The 21,033-nt window shown below is 38.6% G+C and overlaps 1 protein-coding gene across 2 annotated transcripts in view; it reads right to left on the reverse strand.

The window, feature by feature from the left end:
* Positions 1–21,033, reverse strand: part of LOC124263863 (cytochrome c oxidase assembly protein COX11, mitochondrial-like) — a 152,978-nt gene that overhangs the window by 121,600 nt on the left and 10,345 nt on the right. For both annotated transcript variants that reach the window (XM_046698584.1, XM_046698585.1), the window contains exon 5: positions 20,182–20,223. In XM_046698584.1, coding sequence (XP_046554540.1) covers positions 20,182–20,223 — 42 coding nt within the window. The remainder of the gene's footprint in view (positions 1–20,181; positions 20,224–21,033) is intronic.

The following is a 21,033-nucleotide window of genomic DNA, read 5'->3' on the forward strand; positions in this document are numbered from 1 at the left end:
TGGAATATTTCAGTTATATCACAGCTGCAGGTATTGAACCTGGATCAGCTCAGCCATTGGTTGATACCATGAGCAATACCCCATACAGTCTGTAGAAGTGTCACCCTAGATCACCAAGCTTGACCAGCTGATCAACACAGCACAAAACTAAACAAAATATTATTGCCAATCAAAATATTACTTTATTTATAAACTCTGATTTTATCTAACATAAACATTATTTCAGCATAATTAATGTAAAATGGAGTACAGTTTGACGGGATTCCTCTGTAACAAACTGAATGTACCTATATCTTGAGGTACATTACAACAGGGCTGGACATGCTGTCAGTAACTGGTGCTTCATAATACAATACAAACTTGGTCTGCAACTGGTGACTACTTCTAATGAAAACATGCCATTGTCACTAATGGCTGATACAAGCAGAAAAACTGCTCCATCACTGTGATTATAGTATGTCTTCCATGGTGGTCTTTCGGTGGTCTTTTAATGAAAGTAGAATCAGTTCTCTGGCAGTCTCATAGCTTATGACAAGAGGATGAGATCCTTAATGAAACTTAACAAATCAACCAAAACGTAATAGGTTCCAACTCATTACCATGATTACAGTACCATCATTAATTATCAAGATATAAAAGACCAAGTGTCATCACTGATTTTCAGTGACCTGTTTGTAATATTTTCCTGCTATTTGCCTAGACTGTTTTGCAGATAGTTACTGTTTCTGTGGATAATGAAGATATTGATTTTTAGATTCTAATAAATTCATAACACTTCTCAAGTATTTTCTTAATATGCTCAACCAATATATTCAGTTACCATCATATAACTGTTAAATCATAAAATCAATGGTATTATCATATTATTGTCAAATATATATGGCAATGTATCTAGACATTTAACCTGCTGTTAAAACACGCAGTCCTCTCAAAAACATTTATTTTGATAAACTTTTCAACATATTATCATCTCAGTTATTTTATAATGAGGATATCACATAAGAAAACACAAACATACGGCATTGTTTGTTAGATGGTTTGTCATCCCAGGCTGATAACAGTGATAATGGCAGCAATGTTTCTGTTGCCATCACCACGCCTAACAACATCTGGAGCAACAACCTGATGCAAAATGACTCCTCCCAACTAACAATGATGCCTAGCTACCTTGGTAGCAAATTACAAATTAGGAAAAATGTGATGGAACATATAAAATCAATGGGCACAAGATAAGCTTTGGTATTGTGGACAAAACATAAGTAATGCTTGAAAATTATTTACTTTTCGGACATACATTTGACAGCCTACTGTTAATCACAAAAGGTTTGGTAAAATATAGAAAAGCCATCTCGGTTGCAGCAAGTTGGTTGATATATAGATATACTTACATATAGAGAAAGATTTAGTTGCGAGATCCGCTCTTGTGTTTGACTAAGTTACATTATGGCATAACTCCATGTGATATATAACATTGTAATGTATATCAAGATCATCCAGTTAATGGATCCATGGGATATGGCATTGTATTCCCAGATGGCATTACACTCATAATAACATGCATTTTCTCTTATTACATTCACCTCTCAAATCAGCAAATCACTCACCATAATCAAACCTTCAAAGACGGATGATATATCACAAATATAAATATTATTTGATTATTTAAAAACGTCAATGTCTAAGAGACTATGATGAAATGAGAGAACAGTCTAATGCTGCTGTCAGTATTATTGCATTATATCACATTTTCTGACTGACTGAGTTTGGTTTTACGCCCGCTTTTAGCAATATTCCAGCAACATCACGGCGGGGGACACCAGAAATGGGCTTCATACAATGTACCCATGTGGGGATTCGAACCCGGGTCTTCGGCGTGACGAGCCAACGCTTTAACCACTAGGCTACCCCACTGCCCCATATCACATTTTCACCAAGCTGAGGGGGAAATGGTGTTGAACATGACAGTCAGGATTTTTGTACTTACATAGTGTTTTTGTTTGCTGTTTAAAGCTGCACTCAACTATATTCCAGCTATATGGTGGTGGTCTGTAAATAATCAAGTCTGAACCAGACAGTCCAGTGATCAACATCATGAACATCTATCTACGCAATTTGGATACAATGACATGTGTCAACCAGATCAGTGAGCCTGACCACCCGATCCCGTTAGTTGCCTCTTATGACAAGCACGGGTTGCTGAAGACCAATTCTAACCCAGATTGCCATGTGTTCTTAGTGACATACATGCATGTGGGTGGGGCTGCTTGTATGAGTCTGATATACTGAGAACTAGTCCTGTCAGTACTTTACCAGTTTACAGAACAAAGGTCAGTACCTGTTTAGAATAACATCGTCTCTGAAATGAACAATTATTTTACAGAAAAAATGGTTCCTAAGCAATAACAATAAAATATAATGAAAAGATACAGATGAGGTATTCTAGACCTACCACATATTCGAGACTTGCATGTGCTTTCTTACATATATTTGTTTCAGGGTCAGGACATGTACCTGTATTGTAGTACAGTTTATTGAAACAGTTTGGCAGTGTGTCGTCAACCTATGAAAATCTTTACACCACATATTTTCCTGTACTCAGGGTACACTTTCATGGTAAACCGATCAAGGTTAAACCCTGTAAACAACAGTGGGTGGTAGTGTGGACCGCCATTAACCAAAAACTTTGGCAAATTTTATTTGTTAATGTGCAAATGTTATTTGCTAATGTACTTGAAGAAAGTCTTGAAAATGAATTCAGTCTGATTCAATCACAACGTCTATGCCCCTTAAACAGACATGCACATATACATTTCACGCAACTAAAGACTCTCATATGTCAGATATTGTCATTTTACAAGACTCACTATACACTTGCATTAACCAAGGTACATCAGAGTTCTTTCAGTTACACAGCTGACTTTGAACTATTGACAATCCTTTAAGAAAACAGATACTGTTGTTTCTGGGGTTTGCAAAGAACACTTGGGATACCCAGATTAGAAACCAGTCCTGTTAATCCAAATTGATATTACAGATCATTAACAAATATACACGATATGAATCATATACTCAAATTTACATCCAGTTGGCCAAAGGGAAACAACTCTAATTATTTATCTTGTCACTTTACTCTTTAATGGCAATGACCATCATCACATCAGGAATTGTCATGAGAAGTACATATGTGAAGACATCATCATCAATTGTGAGTCTGATTACAGATCAGTGCACCCTGGCTCAGGTTGAGAGTCAATCACACCTCTTGCTCAGATTGCCTTGCGCTAAAAAGTTTTGGATTTCGACAGTTCCAGATTTATGAACCATATACGTGATGAGTACCAATGCACCCATTGTACCTTACACCATTGACACAGCTACTACCTGGGTAACCATGCCACCACTACCCTATCCAGATATCCATGCCACCACTTCCATATCGAGATATCCATGCCACTACTACCCTATCCAGATATCCATGTCACCAATACCCTATCCAGATATCCATGCCACTACTACCCTATCCAGATATCCATGCCACTACTACCCTATTCAGATGTGCATGCCACCACTACCCTATAAAGATACCCATGCCACTACTATCCCATCCAGATGTGCATGCCACCACTATCCTATCCAGATATCCATGCCACTACTACCCTATCCAGATATCCATGCCACCACTTCCATATCGAGATATCCATGCCACTACTACCCTATCCAGATATCCATGTCACCACTACCCTATCCAGATATCCATGTCACCACTACCCTATCCAGATGTCCATGTCACCACTACCCTTCCAGATATCCATGCCACCACTACCCTATCCAGATGTCCATGCCACCACTACCCTATCCAGATGTCCATGTCACCACTACCCTATCGAGATATCCATGTCACCACTACCCTATCCAGATATCCATGCCACTACTACCCTATCCAGATATCCATGCCACCACTACTCTATCCAGATGTCCATGTCACCAATACCCTATCCAGATGTCCATGTCACCACTACCCTATCCAGATATCCATGTCACCACTACCCTATCCAGATGTCCATGTCACCACTACCCTATCCAGATATCCATGCCACCACTACCCTTCCAGATATCCATGTCACCACTACCCTATCCAGATGTCCATGTCACCACTACCCTATCCAGATGTCCATGTCACCACTACCCTATCCAGATATCCATGTCACCACTACCCTATCCAGATGTCCATGTCACCACTACCCTATCCAGATATCCATGTCAGATGTCCATGCTTACTACCCTTCCAGATGTCCATGTCACCACTACCCTATCCAGATATCCATGTCACCAATACCCTATCCAGATATCCATGTCACCACTACCCTATCCAAATATCCATGCCACCACTACCCTATAAAGATATCCATGCCACCACTACCCTATCCAGATATCCATGCCACTACTACCCTATCCAGATATCCATGCCACTACTACCCTATCCAGATATCCATGCCACCACTACCCTATAAATATATCCATGCCACTACTACCCTATCCAGATATCCATGCCACCACCACCCTATAAAGATATCCATGTCACCACTTCCATATCGAGGTACCAATTCCAGGGCCAACTCCCTTTCCCAGCTTATTGTAGCAAAAAAGCCTTAAGTGATGCAGATTCGACAGAACATTTCTAACATTTTCAATCTTCACTTTCAAATATATTACAAAATGTAATACAGATAGTCTCTATTAATGACTGTCTCAACACTTAAAACGTGAAGATGAAGCAGTAAGAATATACCCCAAAACGTCATGTTCCTGATAATAAAGAAGCTGACATCCATTCATTTTCCCTGCTTATGTGTATCACTTCTAATGGCTGTTCAAAGACTTCTATGCCATTCAAAATCTTTGTCTCAACACCATCGAAGTCACATTTCCCCACCTGGTCTGATCAGCTGATCAGTCGTTGATGCACTATTGATAACCAATAATGTCATCATGAACTATGTAATCAATTTGTAGCCAATGTTTTCATCAATAGAGTTTTTTGTTCATAATTGCATAACTAAATACTATCGACATATCAGACATTGATTTCATGTTTCCACTCTGCCATGCTCAGTGACTTTATGGCTTGCCAATAACGAAGACATAATTACCGGTACATTACACCGGGCAGGGCATCAGTCACACACTGCATGCTTTATTGGGGAGACTGGCATGTTTATAGATACAGACTTCCTATCATAGCTGTTTCAAATAGGTTTATATAATGCTGATGGGATAATGGTCAGCTGATTATGTAATACATATTCAACATGTTCAAACAGCAACTTATTTAAAGGTAAATAAAAACATTATTGATTGATGTAAATTAATGTATTTGTACTAACTAACCATAAATGTTAATTTAAAATAATAAATTTAAGTATTTTCTATATGCATTTCTAAAATTGGAACACAACATGACTATTACACAAATGCTGTTGGAATATTGCTGGAATATTATAATATAATACATTTAAAGAGTGCCTAATTTCTACCTCAAAGGTGCTCAATGGTGCTAAAGACGAATAACTTGGGTCTGTAGGATACCAGCCTGGTTATAATTGATCTTCAGTAACCCATGCTTCTCATAAGAGACGACTAACGGGATTGGGTGGTCAGGCTCACTGGCTTAGTTGACACATGTCATCGTATGTGTAGATCAATGCTCATAATGTTGATCAATGGATTGTATGGTCCAGACTCTATTATTTACAGACTGACGCCATATAGCTGGGATATTGATGAACATGGTGTTAAACAACAACCAAACAACCAACCAACCAACTGTAGGATAATAGATTTATATTGCTAACCAATTGAGATAACATGCTGCAAAATGGTCACCCCACCTTCTAAACCAACCAGATCTGCTCTTTACCATTATTGCCATACAGGCTGACAACAGATACCATCTTTTATTATCTTTTGGTCTGATTCAGAGAGGGAACCAACCAGTCATGCGATTCACTGAGTGTGTTTAAACTGCTTCTAAATACAGGTTGTTGGAATTTGAATTTTATCTCTGGGATAAAAAAAAATGGGTCATGTTCAGGTGTATCTTTCGAAAATCTTATATTTCAAAATTGGATATTTCGTTTTAGCCTCAGACTTGAGATGATGTGTGTTTAATGAGAAATGTATTTGAATCAATGTTTAAAATGTTCATTATTACAATATCATGTGTTTCTTGTTATTGAATATGGCCTTGAACAGTACTCGTGGCACCTAAATATCAACACATATTAATTCAAAGCAAAGAGAGTGACACCAATATGGCCAAATTAGTTGTTTTTCTGCCAGTTTCCAGGTGTAGCTTCTTGATCGTAACCCTCGTGGGAGTTTGTCCTGACAACAATGTTAACAAGGCAGGAATTTGGGGGAATCAATGCCAAATATGATGCAGAATACACAAGCTCATCTGCATTTGTAAATATTACATCTCCCTGCCAACCAAACATTTATTTTCCTTTCGGTAAATCCTATCCTTTTATGTTACGATCATACGACTTCCATTTGGCCATCCCTGCAATGGTCTGCAATGGAGTCGGTTGTTTTGCACTTACTGGTTTCCTTGACTAGAGAGCGATGAATGGGTCATGCCCTCTACATGGTGCAAGATCAATATTTGGTTTTCGTTCTCCGGGAAATTGAATTAGAGATTAGCTTGGCCTTGCTGGGACAGTTTTGAAACATACATGGAAAATAGTGGGCTTATCCCAGTTAGCTGTGGTCTGCACTTGAGCAAAGACTTGGACAAAATCCCTACTTTATCACACATTTGTGCATTTTTGTCACAAGTTCTGCACTCAAAAAATGTCAGCCTTAAGTAACATATCAAGGTTGCTAGGGCATTTTCACTTTCAGTTCAATCATAAAATCTATTTTAGCCCCCAAATATCAAGAATATACCTCCCTCGTGCTGAAAGGGACAAAGTATTATTGCATTTTCTCATGCCTTCATTGTTTGGGGAGTTTTTGTGTCAAATGTAACAGATGATTGACAAAACGATATCATGTCAGATTGAGACATATTACAACACTGTATGACGTGAACTAATCATTCAACCATTATTTCAAAAATGTCTTTCTTGTCTTTCAATAACCATAAATTCTTCTAAATATTCATCAGCTTGATTTAACACCTTCCTAAAAAGTTTAATGAACATTTTAAATTTGCCTGAACAGGTGCGAAATAGTTAAAAGATGTCATCAAACATTATTATCAAAGACAACTAACAACAAAGTGTGTGAAAAATGTTTACAAGTAAATATCAAAATGGCACACATGTTTCTTTTAAATGAAAAGGAATGTGCACATGGCATTTTAACAAATGAAAAAATGTGTCAAAGCATGGACATTCCTGTCATAATAAATCAAACTAGTGTTTTATTATTCTTTTCAAAATAGTATGCGAAGAAAAGAATACAGGTGAATGACTTGTACCAATACTACCCCAAAGTTAACTCAGCTTAAAGGCACGGCAAGGGCTGAATGTCCAATAAAGTAAGAAAGATGAAGTAAGATGTTGTAAATTGACAATTATAAGGACCAAGCAAGAAATGTATACCTTTCAGGAATTCTCCACATCCAACTCATCATCCTCAACTGAAGGAATATATGATAACACAATACATGCAGAGTCAATATGTTCAACAGTACAGTAGTATCTGAGGACCTACTCTGCTCTATAATCCTCATTGTAAGACATGTATGGGTAGTGGGGACCTACTCTGCTATATAATCCTCATTGTAAGACATGTATGGGTAGTGGGGACCTATTGTGTGTAAGACATGTATGGGTAATGGGGACCTATTGTGTGTAAGACATGTATGGGTAGTGGAGGCCTATTCTGCTCTATAATCCTCATTGTAAGACATGTATGGGTAGTGGAGGCCTATTCTGCTCTATAATCCTCATTGTAAGACATGTATGGGTAGTGGAGGCCTATTCTGCTCTATAATCCTCATTGTAAGACATGTATGGGTAGTGGAGGCCTATTCTGCTCTATAATCCTCATTGTAAGACATGTATGGGTAGTGGAGGCCTATTCTGCTCTATAATCCTCATTGTAAGACATGTATGGGTAGTGGGGACCTATTCTGCTCTATAATCCTCATTGTAAGACATGTATGGGTAGTGGACACCTATTCTGCTCTATAATCCTCATTGTAAGACATGTATGGGTAGTGGGCACCTATTCTGCTCTATAATCCTCATTGTAAGACATGTATGGGTAGTGGACACCTATTCTGCTCTATAATCCTCATTGTAAGACATGTATGGGTAGTGGACACCTATTCTGCTCTATAATCCTCATTGTAAGACATGTATGGGTAGTGGAGGCCTATTCTGCTCTATAATCCTCATTGTAAGACATGTATGGGTAGTGGGGACCTATTCTGCTCTATAATCCTCATTGTAAGACATGTATGGGTAGTGGGCACCTATTCTGCTCTATAATCCTCATTGTAAGACATGTATGGGTAGTGGGCACCTATTCTGCTCTATAATCCTCATTGTAAGACATGTATGGGTAGTGGGGACCTATTCTGCTCTATAATCCTCATTGTAAGACATGTATGGGTAGTGGGGACCTATTCTGCTGTATAATCCTCATGTATGGGTAGTGGGGACCTATTCTGCTCTATAATCCTCATTGTAAGACATGTATGGGTAGTGGAGACCTATTCTGCTCTATAATCCCTGCTCATTGTAAGACATGTATGGGTAGTGGGGACCTATTGTGTGTAAGACATGTATGGGTAGTGGGCACCTATTCTGCTCTATAATCCTCATTGTAAGACATGTATGGGTAGTGGACACCTATTCTTCTCTATAATCCTCATTGTAAGACATGTATGGGTAGTGGACACCTATTCTGCTCTATAATCCTCATTGTAAGACATGTATGGGTAGTGGACACCTATTCTTCTCTATAATCCTCATTGTAAGACATGTATGGGTAGTGGGCACCTATTCTGCTCTATAATCCTCATTGTAAGACATGTATGGGTAGTGGACACCTATTCTGCTCTATAATCCTCATTGTAAGACATGTATGGGTAGTGGAGGCCTATTCTGCTCTATAATCCTCATTGTAAGACATGTATGGGTAGTGGACACCTATTCTGCTCTATAATCCTCATTGTAAGACATGTATGGGTAGTGGACACCTATTCTGCTCTATAATCCTCATTGTAAGACATGTATGGGTAGTGGACACCTATTCTGCTCTATAATCCTCATTGTAAGACATGTATGGGTAGTGGGCACCTATTCTGCTCTATAATCCTCATTGTAAGACATGTATGGGTAGTGGACACCTATTCTGCTCTATAATCCTCATTGTAAGACATGTATGGGTAGTGGGGACACCTATTCTGCTCTATAATCCTCATTGTAAGACATGTATGGGTAGTGGAGGCCTATTCTGCTCTATAATCCTCATTGTAAGACATGTATGGGTAGTGGGAGACCTATTCTGCTCTATAATCCTCATTGTAAGACATGTATGGGTAGTGGACACCTATTCTGCTCTATAATCCTCATTGTAAGACATGTATGGGTAGTGGACACCTATTCTGCTCTATAATCCTCATTGTAAGACATGTATGGGTAGTGGGCACCTATTCTGCTCTCTATAATCCTCATTGTAAGACATGTATGGGTAGTGGAGACCTATTCTGCTCTCTATAATCCTCATTGTAAGACATGTATGGGTAGTGGGCACCTATTCTGCTCTATAATCCTCATTGTAAGACATGTATGGGTAGTGGACACCTATTCTGCTCTATAATCCTCATTGTAAGACATGTATGGGTAGTGGACTCCTATTCTGCTCTATAATCCTCATTGTAAGACATGTATGGGTAGTGGGGACCTATTCTGCTCTATAATCCTCATTGTAAGACATGTATGGGTAGTGGAGGCCTATTCTGCTCTATAATCCTCATTGTAAGACATGTATGGGTAGTGGAGGCCTATTCTGCTCTATAATCCTCATTGTAAGACATGTATGGGTAGTGGACACCTATTCTTCTCTATAATCCTCATTGTAAGACATGTATGGGTAGTGGGGACCTATTCTGCTCTATAATCCTCATTGTAAGACATGTATGGGTAGTGGGGACCTATTCTGCTCTATAATCCTCATTGTAAGACATGTATGGGTAGTGGGCACCTATTCTGCTCTATAATCCTCATTGTAAGACATGTATGGGTAGTGGGCACCTATTCTGCTCTATAATCCACATTGTAAGACATGTATGGGTAGTGGGGACCTATTGTGTGTAAGACATGTATGGGTAGTGGGGACCTATTGTGTGTAAGACATGTATGGGTAGTGGGGACCTATTCTGCTCTATAATCCTCATTGTAAGACATGTATGGGTAGTGGGGACCTATTCTGCTCTATAATCCTCATTGTAAGACATGTATGGGTAGTGGGGACCTATTCTGTCTCATATAATCCCATTGTAAGACATGTATGGGTAGTGGGGACCTATTCTGCTCTCTATAATCCTCATTGTAAGACATGTATGGGTAGTGGACACCTATTCTGCTCTATAATCCTCATTGTAAGACATGTATGGGTAGTGGACACCTATTCTGCTCTATAATCCTCATTGTAAGACATGTATGGGTAGTGGACACCTATTCTTCTCTATAATCCTCATTGTAAGACATGTATGGGTAGTGGGCACCTATTCTGCTCTATAATCCTCATTGTAAGACATGTATGGGTAGTGGACACCTATTCTTCTCTATAATCCTCATTGTAAGACATGTATGGGTAGTGGAGGCCTATTCTGCTCTATAATCCTCATTGTAAGACATGTATGGGTAGTGGACACCTATTCTTCTCTATAATCCTCATTGTAAGACATGTATGGGTAGTGGAGGCCTATTCTTCTCTATAATCCTCATTGTAAGACATGTATGGGTAGTGGACACCTATTCTGCTCTATAATCCTCATTGTAAGACATGTATGGGTAGTGGACACCTATTCTTCTCTATAATCCTCATTGTAAGACATGTATGGGTAGTGGACACCTATTCTTCTCTATAATCCTCATTGTAAGACATGTATGGGTAGTGGACACCTATTCTGCTCTATAATCCTCATTGTAAGACATGTATGGGTAGTGGAGGCCTATTCTGCTCTATAATCCTCATTGTAAGACATGTATGGGTAGTGGACACCTATTCTTCTCTATAATCCTCATTGTAAGACATGTATGGGTAGTGGACACCTATTCTGCTCTATAATCCTCATTGTAAGACATGTATGGGTAGTGGACTCCTATTCTTCTCTATAATCCTCATTGTAAGACATGTATGGGTAGTGGGCACCTATTCTGCTCTATAATCCTCATTGTAAGACATGTATGGGTAGTGGACACCTATTCTGCTCTATAATCCTCATTGTAAGACATGTATGGGTAGTGGGGACCTATTCTGCTCTATAATCCTCATTGTAAGACATGTATGGGTAGTGGAGACCTATTCTGCTCTATAATCCTCATTGTAAGACATGTATGGGTAGTGGAGACCTATTCTGCTCTATAATCCTCATTGTAAGACATGTATGGGTAGTGGAGGCCTATTCTGCTCTATAATCCTCATTGTAAGACATGTATGGGTAGTGGACACCTATTCTGCTCTATAATCCTCATTGTAAGACATGTATGGGTAGTGGACACCTATTCTGCTCTATAATCCTCATTGTAAGACATGTATGGGTAGTGGACACCTATTCTGCTCTATAATCCTCATTGTAAGACATGTATGGGTAGTGGAGACCTATTCTGCTCTATAATCCTCATTGTAAGACATGTATGGGTAGTGGGGACCTATTCTGCTCTATAATCCTCATTGTAAGACATGTATGGGTAGTGGGCACCTATTCTGCTCTATAATCCTCATTGTAAGACATGTATGGGTAGTGGACACCAATTCTTCTCTATAATCCACATTGTAAGACATGTATGGGTAGTGGACTCCTATTCTTCTCTATAATCCTCATTGTAAGACATGTATGGGTAGTGGGGACCTATTCTGCTCTATAATCCTCATTGTAAGACATGTATGGGTAGTGGAATCTGCTCTATAATCCTCATTGTAAGACATGTATGGGTAGTGGAGGCCTATTCTGCTCTATAATCCTCATTGTAAGACATGTATGGGTAGTGGACACCTATTCTGCTCTATAAATCCTCATTGTAAGACATGTATGGGTAGTGGGCACCTATTCTGCTCTATAATCCTCATTGTAAGACATGTATGGGTAGTGGGGACCTATTCTGCTCTATAATCCTCATTGTAAGACATGTATGGGTAGTGGAGGCCTATTCTGCTCTATAATCCTCATTGTAAGACATGTATGGGTAGTGGAGGCCTATTCTGCTCTATAATCCTCATTGTAAGACATGTATGGGTAGTGGAGGCCTATTCTGCTCTATAATCCTCATTGTAAGACATGTATGGGTAGTGGAGGCCTATTCTGCTCTATAATCCTCATTGTAAGACATGTATGGGTAGTGGACACCTATTCTGCTCTATAATCCTCATTGTAAGACATGTATGGGTAGTGGAGGCCTATTCTGCTCTATAATCCTCATTGTAAGACATGTATGGGTAGTGGACACCTATTCTGCTCTATAATCCTCATTGTAAGACATGTATGGGTAGTGGACACCTATTCTGCTCTATAATCCTCATTGTAAGACATGTATGGGTAGTGGGGACCTATTCTGCTCTATAATCCTCATTGTAAGACATGTATGGGTAGTGGAGGCCTATTCTGCTCTATAATCATCATTGTCTGAGCTCTGGGTATCAACTCTGGACTCACCATGGGGTGCTAAGACAAAACTATTTCTTTGAGTCTCATTGTCATTCAAATCATATCAACTCCAGGCCCCTGTTCCCATGGCAATACAGTTCCTCAGCATCTGCCATAACTGTCAACAGACTGTGGATGAGTTACACTTCATAAGGTAACAAGCTGGATCTAAACTCTGGGACAGTATCAGGGGGAAATCTTACAAACATATACATTTATCTGTGGGAACAGCATCAATGGCAGAACTCAACAACTTCAGGCATGACTTTGATAGGCATTTTAGAAGTTGGACAGTAACAACATCAGCAAGATACCTTTATGGATGACAGCTCTTTTATTCAAATACAATGCAATGTGCAAGTCTGATCAAACAATCTCCATGACTTCACCAAGAGAAAACTGTCAGAAGCCGTTCATACACATGCCCAACTACTCAGCAGTGAGTGAGTGAGTGAGTGAGTGAGTGAGTGAGTGAGTGAGTGAGGTTTGAGTGAGTGAGTGAGTGAGTGAGGTTTTACGCCGCATTTAGCAATATTCCAGCAACATCATGGCGAGGAACACCAGAAATGGGATTCACACATTATACCCATGTTGGGAATCGAACCCAGGTCTTTAGCGTGACGAGCGAACGCTTTAACCATTAGGCTACCCCACCTGCCCTGTTCAGCAGATACCAAGGATACCTAATCCATTCTGTCTACAATTAACAGACAAAACAGAGCACCCCAGCTATCATCTCTAATTAATCTTGTCAGAGCTGCATATCTTGTACCCCATCACAGCTGGCTTCCTCCAGTTGGTCGTGTATTAATCACAAGCATCCATTGTTGTTTTTGTCAACCTTTCAAGCATATACTTATGTTGTTTTGTCTTTCTCCATTACATGTACAGTACTCTTTGCTGTAGCACATCACTCTTGCTTGACAAGGGTATAATGATCTATACTGAAACATTGCATCATAATGGAATAAGGAAGCCATCCTCAAAAACGTATTTTGCCTTCATTAAAATTAGGCATGATTATTGAGAACTGATCTTGAAGATTTAGTTGTAAAACTTAAAGATTAATGCTACTGGTAATTGTGAGTGAATGTAAACAAGTATATTTTTATGAAAATAATCTTAAGATTGAGTCTCAGTGCAATCTAGCCTTTATGAATGCAGTGTAACATGTGAATTTCAAAGCCAATTTAATCTTTTACATGTTTAATGGGAATATCATCTTAGATTTGAGCCTCAGTGCCAGTCTAGCCTTTATCATAGTTCATATGGATGTAGTTTTACAAGTAAATTCCAGAGCCAGTTTAGTCTCTATCATGTTTCATGTTACCATGAACGTAGTCATAAATGGCGGTCTCAATACCAGTCTAACGTAACATGTTTAATATGAGCATAATGCTTATGTCATTTTAATCATAGATGTGAGTCTGAGTTACAATCGAACCTTAAATAGGAAACCAAATATGTCAATCGAAATTTCCTGTGTCTGGGGTTTATCTAGGATTCTAAACAAAGTGGCCTTGCTGCAAATTGTCATTTTGTTCAAAATTGGGATTTTTATGTTTATAAATTACTCATTAACACCCATTAACACCCCTCTTCCATATTGCTCCTATGATCAGTAAATACAGGTCACTTGTACTAAGTCATGACTATAAAAGATGAATTAGGAAATGTTTAATTACAAATTAGGAATTTTTACTGCCATTTGCAGCAGATCTGAGGCCTTACATCAACCACAAGCCAGGTCTAGCTAAATCTCTGTGTGTGACAAAAATAACCTATTACCCTAGTCACACTAAGCCTCAGAGTTACAATCTCACACTTCTACAGACTGATCTGCTTCGCTGCTCCACTAATGACTTACATGAGGATGATAAGGGAAAATAAGCCTAATAAATTTGATACAAGAACAGTTCTACAAATAGGGTTCATCTACCCCTCAAACAGTGACTTAACGCTACTCCAGATGTCTGCAGCTTCCAGTCAGTGTGACCTGCCTCACTGTGAGCCTGCAGCCTCAGAGAGGTTCACTGACAACTGCACACTGTCGCCACCACACAAATACTTGGGCAGGGACCAAGCAGCAGAACCACAAATGTTGGTAACGATGTGATTCCCCACTTCATCATCTCATCAACAGAAGATTAGAATTCATAACTTTTGTAATTAACATGCTGAGCGTAACGTTACTTAATGATGCACAGCAGACGTTCTCTTAGACTTGCATTAGTCTCTGAAATTAAATTGTTATTGCCAATTTGTATATAAATATACAATAGGAAAGAGGTCAGAGAATTTTTCATTTTTGAAACTCAAGAAATCATGCCATGCCAAACTAGTGTAGACTTGCTTCGGATGTTTTGGATGTTTTGTTTCATGATCTACATTCTGTATGAAAGATCAACATTGGTTGCCTTACATTCTACCGTATTGTCTGTAAGTCGATGTTGTGTGAATTAACTTTTAACTGGAAAGTTTGAGGCCGTTATATTGTACCAACAACTGATCACAACTTATAGAAACTTAACAACTATCCCCAGACAGTGTCCTCCTACACTTGAGGGGCGGTGGGGTAGCCTAGTGGAAAAAGCGTTGGCTCGTCACGCCGAAGGCCCGGGTTCGACTCCCCACATGGGCACAATGTGTTAAGCCCATTTCTGGTGTACCCCGCCGTGATATTGCTGGAATATTGCTAAAAGCGCCGTAAAACTAAACTCAGTCAGTCAGTCAGTCCTACACTTGACTGTCTGTAAATGATTACCAATGTCAACACACATCCAGTATGCAAATACAGTTAATTAATTCATGCATATTATTTCTGTCAAGTTCATTACATAAACAAAGACAAAAGAGAGCAGTGCAGCATCAGTTGTTACATATAAGGAATGATTGGGGGGATGAACTATTCCTATACACTGAGATACCACAAAGGTTGGGGGATGATTTGATTGCCTTTTCTCACAGGATGCACTCATTAACCCCTGGCAATCACACTGTGATAGCCATGTTACCTGTCCGTCAGTTGTCATTCAGCTTGCCATCAACGATCTGTCAACTGTCAGGCAGAGGTAGCTATATCCTACATAGCTCCATATATCATAATAATCATCAGAAGAACTAGAACGGGCCCCATCATCATCATCATCATCATCATCATCATCATCACTGCATAAATATTTCATTGAGTGAGATGTTTTGGCCAGAGACCAGGAACCAGATAAGGCCCCATACAAGGTCCTGGCAGGTGGTCTAAGAAGACAATGCCCCTATGTCAAAAGAATCTTTATATTATTATGTCAGGGGTTAGCCAAACCTTCCCGCGAATTCAAATGTCAGCAAGTCTTCACAAACTTGTATTTTGAATATTCTTTGGGTACAAGTGTCACATTTCCTGAAGTGGTTGACAAAAAAGTGTAATCTGTATTGAAAATGTTAGTCTCAAACCAGATACATGAAAGCTGACAGGTATGCCATCGTTATCAACACAATCCTCATCTCCTTCATCATCATCATCCTCATCAGCAGCAGCAGCAGCACCTTATTCACTATCATCAACATCCATATCCTCATCATAAGATTAACTATATACATGTAACTATATCATCTTCATCATAATGCAGGAGCATGTTAAAGATGTCTAACCCATGACCTGTTCTGTGTTGTTATCTGAAAGGAATAATACCACATAATACCCACGTTTGAGGCATTACAACAATCAGCACACTGACCACAACATACTGGTAGTCCAAAGGACAGGTAGATGAAACACTAGTGCTGTTGTAGACTTACACATTGTCTCTGAAAATGTTTCATTTTGATAGAAACAAATAACACCATTTGAATTGTAAAGGAGCCCCAGTGAGCTTGGGGCCTGCTCCTGAAGAGATCAAGACTTGCTTCATTTTAGACCTCGCAGAAAGAGCTGAGAGGAACACTAGTTGTACACATTTTTGTATAGGTAGATGTTTGAGAATTGCGGTAAATTCATCATTTCCATTCAGAAAAAAAGGATCCCTCATTCACCATTTGACCACCACACCACCATGTATTCATTCCACTGGCATGCAGTTGACCAGTAGATTAAGGCCATGTTTGGTATCACACATAATAATAATACTCACTCATTCACACTCACTAACTCACTCACTCACTCCAGCTTGTGTATGTCTTATTAACCATCAGTAAGTTATGGACCAGCAATACCACACATCAAAAACAGCTCTGCAGCAGACCTTCACCACCCTCACACACATCCACCAAATAATGGTAACATTTCTCACTCTCTGCTATCATTTTGTACCAACAGAACGACATTGAAATACTGAACATTAAATATGTCAAATTGACAACAACAGCTTTACTTCAAATATAAACAAACACAAAGGAGCGTCCAAAAGCTGTGAATGTCTCACTGAATGCAGCTATGCCATACAGTCAATATTCCCCAGTAGAACAGTGACTTCCTCAAACAAATCTATAAGAGCCTTAAAGGGTTTTTACCTAAGTAGAGAACAATCCACAAGCAGCTGTGACCCATTGTTGACATCTGCAGCTCTCTAATCATCAGTAATCGGATCATTTAAGATTATACCACTCAACAAAGGCTACTTCCCAAGACCATACATACTGCCTATTAATTAAATAGGACAATATTGATATATACAGTAATATCAAGTTTTATACAATGGCTTTATTGAGTGGATAATAGCTATTGATTGTCTGGAACTGGTCCTGACTGCAATTACAGTTTCTTGGTCACCACTTAAGAGCTCTTCATTGTGAATGAAAGTAATTATTTGTTGTTTAAACCAGAATAGTCAAAGTATATATATGCTGTATATGATACAAACTGCAATAAAAGAGTTGCGATATGACAAAAATAAGGAATATGATATAAACTGCAATACCAATGTTGCAATGTGACCTAAATGATCAAGTCAGATACAAGCTGCAATAAAAGAGTTGCACTATGACAAAAATATGGAAATATGATATAAGCTGCAATACCAAGGTTGCAATGTGACATAAATTTTTAATACAAACCACAATATAGAGTTGCAATATGACATAAATGTGGAAATGATATACAGACTGTAGAGTTGAAATGTGACATAAATGGTCATATCTGATACAAACTACAATATAATAATTGCAATGAGACATAACTATGGAGATATGATATAGACTGCAATATAAGAGTTGCAATATTTTGAAATATGACTCATTATACTTTAAGTTTTCTTTCTATTTCGAAGCAAAAGCTAATGTGTGTGAGAGGGAACATGCTTTTGTGCCACAGTCAGCCACCAGTAACAGTATTGCCAACTAAAGGACAGTGTCTCTGTCGGCACATCAAAAATCCAGTGACATATATCCTACCGGGATGAAAACTGTTTTCAATAATGCAGAACCTTAGAAAGAGTAATGATTTATGTCTATGTTGTAATGGCATGTACACAAAAAGTGATCTTTGAAGTAATGAAACAAATTCTCATCTTGGATCGCTGGGTCCAGCTCATCAAATGATACATCAATCCAGAACGGTATATGGTCTCTGATCAATCTATATTATATCCTACATGATACTCAACAAAACCATGATAAATGAAATTCTGCAATTTCCTTTGGGTTGCATTATCAATAAATTAAGACATTTTGAATGAATTCTCACAATTGATAACAACAGCTAGTTTATATGTACAAATTTTTGCTAAAATAAATTTCACTGAAGGTATCATGATTGACTTCCGACAATCCAATAATACATAAACTGATTTATTACATTTTCATGGAAATCTGATTATATGAAAAAAAAATTAAATTGATTTCCCTTTTACACAAAGAAAGAGAGACATCAAACACGCTCTGAATCAAATACCAGTCAATTTCACTGATTTTTTTTTTTTCATCAGGGGCAAAATTCTTTGTTTCAAGTCTCAGCAGTTCATGAGTTGCGATGGACCAAACTGGACTGGAAGCAATCAAAACCTGCTAATTATTGAGCCAACCTGGCCGTGTGAGAGGCAGCCTGACACAGACAGCCGGCATGGCGCTGAAGCCATGAGTCATAACACCACTCACAGAACCAACGGTGACTCAAACATTGGTGAGAAATAAATAGAGAATGCACACTGAGGGAAAGCTGGAAGAGTTGCCTCCCTTGGCTCGATCAGCCTTGGCATTGATATTTTATTCAAATACACTGCTGTAAAATATGCTGAAGTTGAATTAATGCTTGAGACTGTACAAATGTGATGAAAGTACACTTATCACAAGAAATAGAAGTTGCTTTATGCTTGTTTGTGTTTTTAGGAAGATTGATTTATGGAGACGGCCAAACAATTCACATAAAAGAAACACACAAGTTTGAGAAGCCTGGAAGAGTTGTCTCCCTTGGATTAAATCATGCCCCAGTATCTTTAGTTATTTTGCTCTTCATATACTCAGTAGCTCCTGCAATTTTTGTGCACACTTGTACAAGTTATGAAAATTAAGATACAAAACAAATAAAAAGAAGCAAATAGTTCTAACCTGCAGACACTGCAGATGTACAAAATTTGTCAGCCATGTAGCCTTTCTTGTTATCATGGGTGTGGGCTATGTATTTTCCCAGAGCAAGGGAGTTAACTGACCATGACGGTCCAGTTCCACCCTTGCCAAACTAGGCTGGAATTTCTGAGTGGGTTGACCAATGAGTCTATGCAGCGTCCTATAAAATTGTGATGTAAAGTAGATGTACTTCGTAAACAACAATGTATAAAGAGGATCTGAAAAACATGTACCATAAACAAGACGTCAACAGACGTTTTCCAAATCTGTTTCAAGTTTTTAATCAAGATTCTCAAGTGATTTGATACACTGTATGAGGTAAAACCCCTTTTATTACTATATATATCCTGATTATCAATCACATCTTCTTGACGAGGCACTGCCATGTTGTTTGCATTGCCAATCCAAGTTATTTGATACAGTTAAAATTTACAAATGCCTTGAAATCTAGTATTGCATAATAACATTTTAAAACATAACGGTTGGTTTTCCCAAATTCACTTCAAAGCTTGGAAAAATCAAACTTTTTCCAGGTCCCCATACGTTTGACCAAACAAGGTTCGACTGTATATTGCCAAAACTGCAAAATGATTGTACAGTCACACAGGCAGACATCCTTATTCATGTTAAGTAACAACACTGTATCGATGCCTGATCTGAGCTGAAATATAGGCATGATAAGGGAGGAAACAGAGTACTGTATTTCAAAAATGTTGGTTGAATACATGCGGACATGTTCCTACCTGTTCATGGGGGTTAAGTCTTTGTTCTTCAAAGCAGAAACACTGTAAGAAAATCATCATCAAATACAATGCCAGTAAACACCAAACCATTCATACATACTTCATTCACCAGCAAAGTGAGTTTAGTTTTACGCTGCCTTCAGCAATATTCCATTAATATAATGGCGGGTGGACACCAGAAATGGGCTTTACACATTTGACTCACGTAAGGGAATAGAACCCAGGTCTTCGGCGTGGCGAGCGAACTCTTTAACCACTTGGCTACCCCACCGCCCTACTGAGCCACAAGAACAGCACCTGATTGTTGTCCAGCACAGTGGTCAGACTCACCATATTTGCTTTATTAAGCAAACAATTTATGCAACATTCCATAGTGTTCTTAAAGGCAAGAATTTTATGCATGTCAACTTCTTTATTGAGATGGACGCGACGTTTCGAAGTATATTCTTAGTAAGAATATACTTCGAAACGTCGTGCCCACTTATGTGTATCAATTCTAAATGCCCTTGAAAGACTCCACAATGTTCTTGTGCATATTACGGAAGCAGGAACCTAGAATGGCTATATAATTGTGTTTTAACTATTATACAATAAGTTGTAGTGTCATCTGTGCTGAAACTAAGCTTATTCAGTAACAGATTTTATAGTTTTCCACAGTTCATAGATTGCTAGTGAATTCCTAAGCTTCTAAGGCTATAATGTTTTCCTGGGGTTTTGTATGCATTGCCTATTGCAACACCACAGAATCAATTTACATTTGTCCTAGGATACACTTGCAAAATCAAAGGAAATGTTTGTAGATGACTCTTTCATCATCATACTGCCATATCTGATATGTTTACAACCATCTCA

Source organism: Haliotis rubra, unplaced genomic scaffold (assembly GCF_003918875.1).
Source record: "Haliotis rubra isolate DU_JTF1 unplaced genomic scaffold, ASM391887v1 Scf9, whole genome shotgun sequence".
Taxonomy (NCBI): domain Eukaryota; kingdom Metazoa; phylum Mollusca; class Gastropoda; order Lepetellida; family Haliotidae; genus Haliotis; species Haliotis rubra.